Source organism: Oreochromis aureus, linkage group 7 (genome assembly GCF_013358895.1).
Source record: "Oreochromis aureus strain Israel breed Guangdong linkage group 7, ZZ_aureus, whole genome shotgun sequence".
In the NCBI taxonomy this organism is placed as follows: domain Eukaryota; kingdom Metazoa; phylum Chordata; class Actinopteri; order Cichliformes; family Cichlidae; genus Oreochromis; species Oreochromis aureus.
In genome coordinates, this window is record NC_052948.1 from 32,927,109 (window position 1) to 32,940,063 (window position 12,955).

A 12,955-nucleotide genomic window follows, 5' to 3' on the forward strand; every position below is an offset into this window, starting at 1 on the left:
TGCAAACTACTTTTCCACTTCATCTGGAGATCATTCTAAGCACTTCTTTGCTCTTTGGACGTCCCCAGATACAAACTTGGCATTATGCTTCATGAAGTGATTTGGAATTTCAGCCCAGGAAAACATTTGGCGTTTACTTCTTGTTAAGGTTAATATTTTTCTAAACTACTTTTGGGATTAATAGCAAAACTAATCCAAATACATTTTGGATTTGTTTTTATATGTAAGCAGCCGGTGGAAAAAGAGAATGAAAATGAAGTGACGGATGAGTGCTGAAAAACAGTGTTTACTTTCGGGCTCTTTAAAACACACACGCACACAGAAGCTCATAAATGACTCCCTGTGTTGTCATTAGGACCCATGTGTGTGTGTTTATTCAGGCTTTGGATTATTGGCTGATAGAAAAATAGACTCATTAATGTAAGACTGAAAACACAGCAGCTCTGTAACTGCACACATCACACCCCCTCTCACTGGGTCACATCACTTCACAGGGACCCCCAAACTGTTTCTTTTCATTTTAAACCAGTCCTTATTGGACATTTCTGCAGAAGGGAAGGAAAATAAATTGAGACCTTTTTAAAAGATGTTAACTCATAATTAGGAGGATCTAGATCTTTTAATTATGAGAAAAGGTTAAAATAGTTAGTAATTATGGCTATTTGAGCAGTCAGCTGGCTTAAAATTCTCTTCCAGCTACCTGTGTGATGAATGCGATCTTCAATATCGATGTATTTAGTGTCAAGTATTTTGAAAAATATTGTGTTGAAAGTCTTCACTTGTGCGAACAGATGTAAACTTTCAGCCCATTTTTTATTCTCATGGTGTCAAATTCTGGCATTTTGTCAAAGCTGCTGGTGTCTTACAGATATGCACAGTGTGTTTTGGCATTTGTACCATGACCGGTCTCTCACTGCAAAACTGTCACATATGGACGCTTGTAAAGAACCTGTTGGTGTCACATTTCAATGTACTAGATACATTTTTAATGGTGCTAATGTTTCCAGAGGCAAATACAAATCCAAGCCTCAAGTTTACCAAGTTGTTTTTAGTGCCTAAAGCTAACAGGTGAGGGAAAGCAGAAGTAAAAAGTGAGAGAAATGTAGCACAAAAAAAGAAAACAAAGGAAAACAAAGTGAAAGGAGAGCATGAAACCAAGGCACAACCTCAGAATTGAAAAATGAAGTCAACAAGTTCTGCAGTTCCTCCAGCTGTCACTTGAGGCTGCCTTCAAAAGTGAGCCAATCTCCACAGACTCAAACATTAAAATACCCAAATTTACAGTCTGGTACAAAAATCAGTCTTACCCTCTGTGGATAGTTTCTCAGTTCTAGTCTTTTACCTTAGCACTAATTAGCTGTGTCTCTTCTTTGCAGCGATATTGTTTATGAATGCAGCTTGCTAATCAAACTTGCTAGTGTTGCTAGCTTCTAACTTAGTACTCCAACTTTCATCTATATAAGATATCTTCTGACTTCACAGCACAGTGTTGAAGCTTCAAACTCCACTTCCCTGGCTGGTAAACCCTTTAAACTCCACATGTGGACTTGTTTGCTTCTGAAAACTGTCTCTTAAAATAAGACATCGCTGCGTCAGATGCCAAGGACACCTTGTGGACGTCTCTGAAGCCACAGCAGCAAAATGCAGATTTAATCAATGCTGGATTTATTTTTAGCAAATAGAAACATGACTGACAAAGACCGTGACCTAGGAGGCGAATATTGTGGTCTGTGTAATAAAACCAGGCTGTTCTGTAAACATCTTAGCTTGCCATTGAATATAGTTAAGGGATATTGTCATAGGTTTGGACAAATAAACTCCATGTACTCATAATTTAATTTAATGAACGTTCTGGAAAATTAGCCACAAAGGCATTGTGGAAATTTATTGATGTGTGTACAGCATAAACAGGAAGTTTGAAAGGAAGTGACTCCATAGAAATGCAGGGAAAAAAAGAAACAAGTGGAAACGACAAATAAAAAGAGAGAGGAAGGGGTGATGTCATCTCCAAAATGACTCCATTGTCTTTGCACTGAGACTGTGACTGCTTTTTCTATATGCAAGCATGCACTATCGCTCCTTTCCTACCTTTCTTCCTTCCCCTTCCCACCCTTTTCCTCAATTTTTTTCTTCCCTTTCCTGTCTTTCTTTTCCTAGTCCCCCTCCTCTTCTGTTTTCACTCTTTGTTTGTCATTTGGGGTTTTTTTTTTATTTACTCCCCTACACATGTGACTACTCTGTTTCTTGTCTGTTTTTAATGATTTCTTTCCCAAACACACACACCTTTGTCTTATTTTACTTTGTATTATTACATATTTTTTTCTGTCCTTTTTGTTTTTATGTTGCTGTCTAGATGTACTTCTCTTTCTCTCTTGCTGCACACACACACATACTCACAGCTGTATGTAGTTTGGCAGTGTTAGGCAGAGACGCCTGCAAGCTGAGGTCATAACTCTGGGAAAACAGGTGGTAGACTGATGTGAGAGAGGGAGACATATACAGTACATAAGCACGAGTGCATCATGCACACAAATTAAAATATGTAAAGACAGAAGTTAGCTCATGGGTTCCAACATTTTCCCTTCTGTCATTTAGGCATGCTGTTATTCAAGTGACACTTAAATGATCTTGGACCATCACTGGGCTGATATCAAAGTAGCTCGATCCCATCATTGCATGCTGCCAACAAAGCAGATGAGCAGCAAAGTGATGTGACATTTAACTAAATGTGATCTGATTTAAAACAAATTGGAGAGGAAGAAAAGACTGTGCTCCCCAGACTCTCACTGAAGGTTTTAGAGTTTGTTTTCTGTTCTGCAGTCTGCCTGCCGGTGATGTGTTTAAGTCACACTCATTATTTTACTGCATCCTGGCTCAGTTTGGAGGGTGTCTCTAAAAAGAGGGGAAAGGTTAAGAGAGAAAAGCCTCTCTTCCTCCCTCCATTAAGCAGGGTTACAGTAAAGTGAAATGGATCATAATCTGCATCACTGCTGTGAAACACATTTATGTCTTTTAATACTCTGCAACACTAAATTCATTCATATAAGCTGATAGAAATCTACTGCCCCCATTTGCCTCCATACAATAGTAGTTACAATCTCCTTGTTAAGGCATACCGTGTTTTTTTTAGACAATGGTATGCTTCCAACAAATCCCTGTGGCCTAAAATTTTTCGTGGAAAGCCTTCCCAGAAGAGTCGAGGCTGGAGCAGATTAATGCGCCTGGTTTTTAATGGCATTTTCAGTTATAATATAGAGTAGAATTGTAATGTGCAAGTGGCCCCATACTGCTGGCCATGATGCCTCAAAATAGGTGTAAAAACAGAAGTGATGTGCTGACTGCACAGCAGAAAAACTGAAATGAGAAGAAAAAATGTTTAAATGTTTTAAATATGGTTACCATTTATTTCAGAAGAACATCGGTAGTTTTCCTTCCTGCTTATATGGTCCTAAAGTTGGGTTAAAACACTTCGCCTTTGTGCTCTGTTCAAAAGCTCTGCAGTGTATTATGAATATTTATGAGAGAATGAGGTTATGATCACTGGGTATTTGTGTTCAGCCTCTTGTTCATGAAGATAATTAGATAAATAAACTGTAACAACCTGGATAATTACTTGATACAACATAGTTTTGAAGCAGAAGCAATGGAACATGCATAAATCTCATCCATGTTTATACGAAAGTCCAAATGGGACAACAATTTCATTTTTTATTGTTTAATAAATACTCATATTAAAAATAAGTAATAGGAACATAGCAAGTATGCTTAATATTGAAAAATAGTACATGTATAAAATAAATGAAACTCATCAGCTTTTATATTCAAATCTATATTTATATACATAAATTAAGGAAAAAGAAAAAAATGTTTTAAAAAAAGATATTTTAAACAGTAAGGACATCTTTGCAAAAAGTAGCTGCTGTCATAGATTCAGATCTGAAAATCCTACATACATGTAGATAAATACACTGAATCTGTTAAAGAAGCAGTACAGATCAACACTGCATGTAACATAATGAAAGTTACACTTAAAAAGTTAAAGGGTGAAAGTTGCGAAGCTGCACTTTTAGATTTAAACACAGTAACTGTTAAATATTTACACAAATTTTTCTTTGTAATTTCTCTGTTGTTATCTTAAAGGTAAAGTACTTAAGATTACAAGTAAAAAGTCGGGTTATTTTTTTAAACAGAAATAACAGATCATCCTGATGGAATTTGCTCCAAAAGAGGAAAAAATAACAAGAACAACATTTTTCCACATGACATAATTCCATTTCTGTCCACCTATTTTCCTCTGTTTCATGTCTTATATTTAAACGGCATTTTAAGTGACAAGGCGTCTGTCGTCCTTCACTCCATTAATTAAATGGAAATTGGGGAAAAAATGCATGCATGTCACACCACTGGAAAATGTCACTGTAGTTTCCCCCGTGGAAGTCCAATGTCAACAGCAGTCTTTGTGTGTGTGTGTGTGTGTGTGTGTGTGTGTGTGTGTGTGTGTGTGTGTGTGTGTGTGTGTGTGTGTGTGTGTGTTGCAGGTGCTTTCTGTCAAAGGTTCAGTGTGCACAGAGGAAAGGCTGTGTTCAATGTTCCAGTATGTGTAGCAGTGTGTACGCTCGTTCAAGTTTATTTACAACTTCATTAGCAAATGTGTATCACAGCTACAGAAAAGTGTTGCATTGTAACTGAGTGGTTTACTTTTGGGTCTCACAGTGATTTAGCATGTCTTTAAAAACATGTCACAGAGGTGTGAGGGTTTTTCTTTTTCTCATATTTACTGGAAGATGTTTCCTCCTTTTCTGTTTTTTTCCACTTTTATAATAAAGAAGCAACAAATGAAGAGATTTCCTTTTAATGTTTTTTAACTTTAGGTTAACCAAGTAGTTCAGTCACTAAAATCTAATGAAACACGACTGTAACAAAAATAAGATAAGAGGACGCAGTTACCAGCATGCTAAGATTGGGACACCACACTGGACACCCTGCTTTATGTTATCTCCTCTCCTGCTCCATGCTCTGAATTTTATCCTGCAGAGTTGGTTTTCTTTTTGCTTTCCAACAATAATTGAAAACGACAAATGGAAATTGCAGGAATCCAACTAATGCAGGGTGAAATATTACAATTTACAGAGATGCAAAGTTTATTTTCCTTCTCTCGGATTTGTGACCGCAGCAGCAGGGGCAGACTTCTCCCTCCTGTTTACGACTGCATGAGAAATGTGTGTCATCTCGTGACCCAGAAATTCTCTTCTTTCTCTTCTCCTTCATCTTCCTGCGCAATCATTGGATTCGCACACTCGTTTTAAAAGAGTGCACTGATCCCACTGATCAGCAGCATTGCAGATGACAGGGACTCAGCACCTTTGCCTTTATATTTGTCTCTGACTCTCAGTTTGCTTGGTTCATTGCAAGAACATTTATACAGTACATAAAATAATGGAATTAATGTTGTTGGAACAGTGATAAAATCTGATAAGATTATTTTAAGATGACATCAAAACAAATTTTTCAAATATCCTTATAATGTTACTAATGTGGAATTTTTACACTGTAATTTTTTGCCTAAAGGTTTGCCAAACAAACCCTTTTAGCCCTTATTAGGTGTGATGGAAATGTGTTGCATGTCAATGATTGTCAAATAGTTAAATGAAAACAAACATACACATGCCTGTCAGATTGAGACATTATCCATCAGCTTATTGTGTGATTTTTTTATTTTATTTTAGTTTTTATAAATCTGGGAACTTTTTAAACTTGAACCTCTTAACATTCACCAGCCTGGGTGTGACAATGTCTGCTGCTGTATTTCCTTCAGCAGTACCGTCTGAATGCCTAACCACAAAGCCTCACGCAGTGTAAACCAGCAGTAGTTCCTTAGTATCTACCAAAAGCTCTTAGGTAGGTATTCGGGAGTCTGGGTCTCTGTTAAAATATGTGACACAGGATGTTGACTGATCTATCCACCCAGGCCTCCTCCTGCACAAACTTTGTGGCTTTAGCAGCTGCAGTGGTCGCTTAGCTTGTACACAGCGAGAGAAGCAGAGACTTATGGAGGCACTGTTTGCTCTTTTTTAGTTCATATAAAAGTTTGGGGATCACTGGGATAAAGGATGAGAGACTGGCCGGTGATCGCCTTGTGCCCTCTGGTCACTAAGGAAATATGTGTATTCCCCACTTGGTTACTGAATGGTTCCTGCTGTTGCTGGGAAAAATCTGCTTCAAAAAGCGAGATGCACCAGAAGCTTTTTTGTGATTGCTTTGGTTGCTAACACATTGCCACAGTCACCTGTAGTTGTCTGCAGACATTTGGAGGATTTCGGTGTAGCTGCAGCACCGTAAACCTCTTTTTGATTAATTTTACCTAGCTGCTACCAGCAACTGTTTGCCAGCTGGTTAAGGACCACATTTTTCCCTAGTGACGTGTGGTTGCCAGAATGTTGCCGACCAGTCTCTAGGCCTGTGTCACTGGGCCCTGAGGGGAAGTTGGTTATTTAAATCATATTCATTACATTTATGACTTCTCTTCTTCAGGGCAGCCATTCTTTGTTAGTTATAGTCCATCAGAATTAAACCTACAGAAATATATTTTTTTTATTTTTATGTTTAATCAAAGTTACATTATCATGTGAAAACTGGAAAATTTATTTTGTCTGTTACGAAGTTGTTGTGACGTGTTAATGAATTCGTGACTGTTTTTAAAAGTCTCCCCGCTGCATTCAGGGACATCCTGACATCTCTGTTGAAAAGCTGATATCATATTTAAACCTGAAGAATGGTGCCTAAGTGGGTGTGGCTGCACCTTGTGGTATCTATCGGGTTTACACCAGCAGCAGATCAGTTTATGTGTAATTTATTTATATTTTTCTCCTCCATCTGTCTCCTCATCTTCTCTCCTCGTTGAACTAAATTAAGGAAGAGACAGGGAAGGCTTGTTGAAATATAAAAGCCCTCCATTAAAAATGTACGAAACCCTCTCCGTCTCTCTCTCTCTGCTGCCATTTTACATTTGGGAATCCAGGCGATGATGAAAGGCAGAGAACGGAAAAGAAGAGACAGAAAGAAAGACGAGAGGCAAACAATAAATAAGGGAGCAAGCAGACGTATGGACGGATAGATGGAGGGCGCTCAGTTTGAAACGCACACACATGCGCGCACAGAAACACACACCCATGCTGACAAGCCTGTCGACATTTTGTGATATTTGCACGGAGCGAGAGGGGAGTTTGGCATGTGGTGGGCAAGACCTCGCTGTCAGCCAGCTGGATTAACAGGCAGACAGAGGGATTTGGTTTTCAAAACAACCTTATTTACACTATGGTTATCCTAGGATACATAAAAACTGAACTAGTGAAGCACAGCATATAAGACATTTAAAATATATGTCAAAACATAACTGCATCGTTAAGATTTGATCTAGATAAAAGCTGATTTTCTGAAACTAACACCAATGTGTAACACCACCTCTAGACCTCATCGTCTTTAAAAGTATTAGAAGCTGAAGGAAAAAGTGTGATGTCATTGGGTACTTATTTAAAAGGGAAAAACAATAAAAACACATTTGTGTTGTACTTTCATCTGCACAATCCATATACACTGTTTCCCCAACTGTAGCCTTCAAACATGCGCTAAAATAAAGAATTTTTTTAGATATTCCCCAGCAGATATTAACTGGTCTTTCCCCTGCCAGCTCCCCAGTAAGAAGCCCATGTGACGTCAGATTGTGCTGATACGCGAAAATCAAAGTTAATTGTCTGGTAAATTTTTCTCTAGCGAGTGGGGATCATATGTCCTTCTTCCTGCACCTCAGGCAGCTCCCTTACCTAAACCACATGGAGCACGTCCAGGAGTGCAATGCCGTTTAAAGCAGACTAGTCCCTGCCATGTGCTGCATGTGGAAAATGTCCTGATTTGTCCTCAAATTGTCACAGAGTTAATTTGTGAAAACACCTTCTGTTGGACTTAAGTAAATGTTTGCAATAGCGGGAATGTCCAAATTTCATAGGGCAATAAACTCCAGATTGCAACGATGCATCCACCAGTGTTTGAGTGATTTCTAAAGCTCTGTATGCATGTATATGTGAATGGATGACTAGAAAAACAACACATAACATGATGTCTATTTACCAATGCAGCATCCGGGATTTCCTAGCTTAAATTTTCCATGAAGCACCTACAGGTTTGTGGATGTGCTTTGTACTTTCCAAGTTGGAATCCTGGTCCTGCTTTTATTTTGAGTGTCATGTGTTTTTTTAGACTAATACTAACTGAGGCACACGGTGCACCAACTGATCATAAAGACTTTTAGGAGCGCCGATTTCACGGTGCATATATGTTCTTACAGAAGTTGAAGAATCACATAACCTGCAGTTTAGTGACACAAGAAGGAACCTGCTGGGGCCAGCTGATGCTGAGCTTATCAGCAGCTTAGAGTTTTGTATGGGGGGATTTTACACATCAAAGTCCATTTCCTGGTCTTAGGGAGGAATGCATATGTGGAAAAAAGTGTAAATCCCAGAGCGAGCGGCATGATAAATCGCCTAAAGTGACTTCACTTTGAGTTGGTGTCTTTGGAAAAGTTTGAGAAAGAAACTAGCTCACCAGACTTCTGCAGCCTGCTCTTCATCTCAGCGTGAGACCAGCGAATCAACGCTTCATTAGCTGCTACTAGCAACACCCCAGAAAAACTCTTATATAATTCATTCAACCTTTATATATGTAGTATGGCCCAGTGATATCAAGTTTACCACCTTTGCATGGGTGCCCTGCGCACAGAGGACTATTAAAACACATGCATTTAGGGAAACATTAAAACTATTAAACTGCAACGAAAGTATACGAATAAAATGGATGAAGGATGAGAACAAGCCAGGTGAAAATGGTTGCTTCATTTAAACCCCTCATTATGGAATCAGGCCAAGTCAATATTAAATTTATAAACCACTACATAAGAAGGTGGCCCTGGACCACTAATACATACATCTAGACTGCAGATGACATCAGCCAAATGGATACGTCACTGGTTGCTGATTGGTCAGGGTAACATATCCACTCCCAAAACACCACGCACGAACACTTTGTCAGGCTGGGGGAACGAATAAAATAGCAGCGCGGAATAGGCTCATTATAACAGTGTGTCTATGCAAAGTTTGGGCTGCCATTCAGCTGTGATTGGTGTGTAAGGTCTGTACTCGACATTCATATCGGACTGTTTTACAGCATACACATCATCATAATTCATATTCATCAACTGCCCTGCTGAAATGTTCAAAGTAAAACAAAGCTCAGGGTAGGGAGGGTGAGAAAGAGACCAGAACCACAGGATGCCACGAGAAAGCAGGCATCACACACAAACACGCGCGCACACACACACACACACTTAAAAAAAAAGCCCATCTCGTGCCAAAACAGTGAGTCCCTGCTGGAAGCTACTTGGTGCTCTGGGAATTAGAAATCCCACAATTAAACATATGGGCATTAAGATAATTGTCAGTTGTTGTGCTGTCATGTGTGTGTGCGTGTACATGTGTGTGTGTGGTAGACAGATGGATAGGATTCAGCAAAGAACACACACACACAGACACACACACACACACATGCACCCATACAGTATTTCCCTGAAACCCACATGAAAAACAAGGAGACACAATTTGGAGCCAAAAAAAGAAGAAACTGTAAATATACATGTCAGACATGCAGATATGAACCTGTACTGAAACACACAATCACACACAAACACACACACTCGTGAAAGCAGGGAGTCTGGAAAATTGGAAAAATGGAAAATTAATAATAAAAAAAAAACACTGATGGGAATGATGCATGTGAGATTGGAGAGATAGGAGCCATGGGGATCTTCAGTGTATTAGAAAGGGTGAGGATGCCCTCAACAGGGCAAAGACAGAACTACAACATCTCAGGAAGAAAGGAAGGAAGAGTTCTTTACAATTACAGTGTTTGTTTCATGAAAAGTGAAATGATACCATAAAAATTTCAAATGTAAACAGACAATAGAAAAGAAATAAGTACTCTAATTAGTAATAAATTAAAGTAATAAAAGTATTTTCCCAAATTTTATCCCATTACCTCGGTGGGTTGCCCGTGACCTGGGGGATTTTAAGAAGGTAAATGAAATTCATACATTTGCTTCATATAAATATCCATACTAAAGGATTTTTTAAAACTCTTGTTAGAAACTGATAAAAACTCATTTTAAAATAAAGAAATTAGTGTGTGGACTAGTGTTTACTGAGTTTCAAGTGACATGTAGTAATGTTTAGTATTTTTCTTATGGTCAGAAAGTCATGCAAAATAATCAAAGCCATCAGCGAACTGATTTGATTAAAAGGATATTGCCTGTGTAACAAAGCCACAGAAATCCATGTTGTCCAAAAACTATTGAAAACACATCAGTGTTGCAGATGTTGCACTGGGTGACATGTTCCTTATTATAATGAACACACACATGGACTCAACATAAGCCATCCTGCTGCCAAATTCAACAGGGTGTGCTAATCCGCCTTTAAAAGTTGTCCCCAGTAAAAATGCTATATAACCTTGTATGATTAACCTGTTTAAAACCTACAGAGTGGTTTTTTGTTGTCCGTTGTCCTCAACCAGTTGAGGTAGATGGCTAATCCTGGTTCAGTAGGAGATCTCATCATGTTAAAAGAGTTCTTCCTTTCCACTGTTGCTAAGTGCTTGCACATAGGAAAGACTGTCTCTCTTTAATATTATAGTTGTTACCTTTCAATGTGAAGTGGCTGAAGGCAAGTGTTTTTTAAACTGGCAGTGAATAACTTAAAGTTAATTAATTAAAGTGACAGACATATATATCGTTGTTTTTAATCAAGGTCAAACTCCTTTAAATTCAGAAGGCTCATGAGATCAAAACCCTACTGGTAAAGAAAACCTCCACAGAAGTGACAAAAGTTAAGACATTCTACAAAAGAACCTGGAGAACATCAGAGTAGACCAATGCTCAGATTACATCTGGACTTAGAAACTGGAAGATGCTTTGTTTTGCAGTCCTGACTGTAGACAGAATCAGAGCAGCTGTTCATTGGCATGAAACTCTCCCTCATGCTTTTCCTCTCTCTGCTCTCTGTTCTCTAGGTGGGCTCTCACAGAGAAGACGGCGGCAGCGTGGGCGGTTTGCGTGGAGGACATTCGATGGGGGGTCAGGTGCCGGTGCCTCAGCTGCCGGTTCAGTCGGCCACCTCGCCGGACCTCAGCCAGCCTGACCCGTACCGTGGTGAGACCCTACACATTCAAAGATACATTACAAAAACGCTGCATCTGCCAGTGTCCCCAGATCAATGTTCCCTGGCTCACACTGAAGCATAAACCTGTTTCTCAACATCAAGTGTTTATATGGAAGAAAATCGCTTCGATTCAAACATATGCAGAAGAAAGAAAGAAAGTACCGGTATTCTCGATTGTGTCTTTCTTTTTACCAGATGTTTCATTTCATAAATAAGAACAATGTCCAGATAAAGAAACAAAGATGCAGTGATGGACAAACAGTACCAACATCTGCCACTGCTTCGTGTAGGCAGAGGAATCTCACATCAAGGGTTTGTTCATGTGCAAGCACAAGAAAGGAGTGTTTCTGGGCCTGTATGATGATAATAAAAAAGTAAGCAAAGACAATGGGCAAACATGATTTAAAACAATACAACGATCCAAGAAAGAGTAAAGGCAACATTTCTCAAGTAGATGATAATTAGTAGGAAGAAGGAGGAGAAGAAATTGTCTAATTAATCAACTAATCTAAAAAAAAAGTAAACAAACAGAAGAGAAAGAGAATATAGGAGGTCTGGAAGTCAATCCCAACACAGGAAAACCAAAAAAAGTGCAAACAGAAAATTTACAGAAGAAGAAAAAGAAACTGGAGATAAAATGGCAGAAGAGAAAACTGGGAAAACTTTACCTGGGTCAGGTTCAGAATGCTGCGAAGAATTTCATCGCCCGAGCAGGCTAAACAAATACACCGTACGTGTGATATGAATATGGAGGAGGGAAACGTGTATATGAGTGCGCTGTGTAGCAAATTAGCCCTGTGCTCAATTTTAAAGGCTGAAAATGACTCTGCTGGCAGCAAAGTTCAGCCAGCGCCGACCACAGCCAAGTGTGTAATGAGGTGAGAGGGAGAAAACACACATACACACACTCTGGCAGAAGAAGAAGAAGCTATTACTCCTTACTTCTGCATCCGTTCATAACTCATACACACACACAGGGCTGAGGGTGTGTGGAGGCTGTAAATAAAGGCTATTAAAATGGATTTGGCAGCAAGCGCACAATTATAGTGGCAGACCTGTGGCTTCCTCCTCTGTCTTCTTCTCAATTTCAAAACAATTATTAACTTTAATAGTTATGTTATATACAATATTGATGGTATATTGCGCACATACTTATGCAATATTTATGGTATTAGCTCAACAAACTGGGTAATGTTATTTCAGTGTATAACATGTGCTGATACGTGGATTTGTATATTATTAATATAATTTTAATAGTCAGTTCTCCCAAATTAAACACGGCTTTCAAACAAACATAATCCATTTGGTGCAGAGTCATCCACAGTCTGGTCCACTCAACCAAAAGGACACATTTGGAAAATAAGGACTTATGTCAGTCTTTGCAGTTGCGATTCAGAGTTTTAAACATGTCACGCATCACAAATTAATTTTAGCCATTATATATTTAAGCCATGAGGCTGCACATATAGGCCTGCAAAAAGCCAACAGAAGAGTGTAGCCTGGTTCTCTGAAGCTTACATGCAACAGCCTGTGTTCATAATGTTTCATATTCACATTTGCTATATAGTTTTACAGCCAAATACAGTTTCTGTTGTCAATAAACACGAGTATGAAACATTTACTAAAGTGCAGCCCATAAAAACTACATATTAACAGTTACAACTTAAGTGCAGAGAAACTTCAAACATGAGTTG

General features: G+C 38.8%; 1 protein-coding gene across 6 annotated transcripts in view; it reads left to right on the forward strand.

The window, feature by feature from the left end:
* LOC116324929 (transcription factor 4) overlaps nucleotides 1-12,955 on the forward strand; it is a 237,011-nt gene that overhangs the window by 208,516 nt on the left and 15,540 nt on the right. For all 6 annotated transcript variants that reach the window (XM_039615271.1, XM_039615273.1, XM_039615272.1 and 3 more), the window contains one exon: nucleotides 11,113-11,251. In XM_039615271.1, the coding sequence (XP_039471205.1) occupies nucleotides 11,113-11,251 (139 nt within the window). The remainder of the gene's footprint in view (nucleotides 1-11,112; nucleotides 11,252-12,955) is intronic.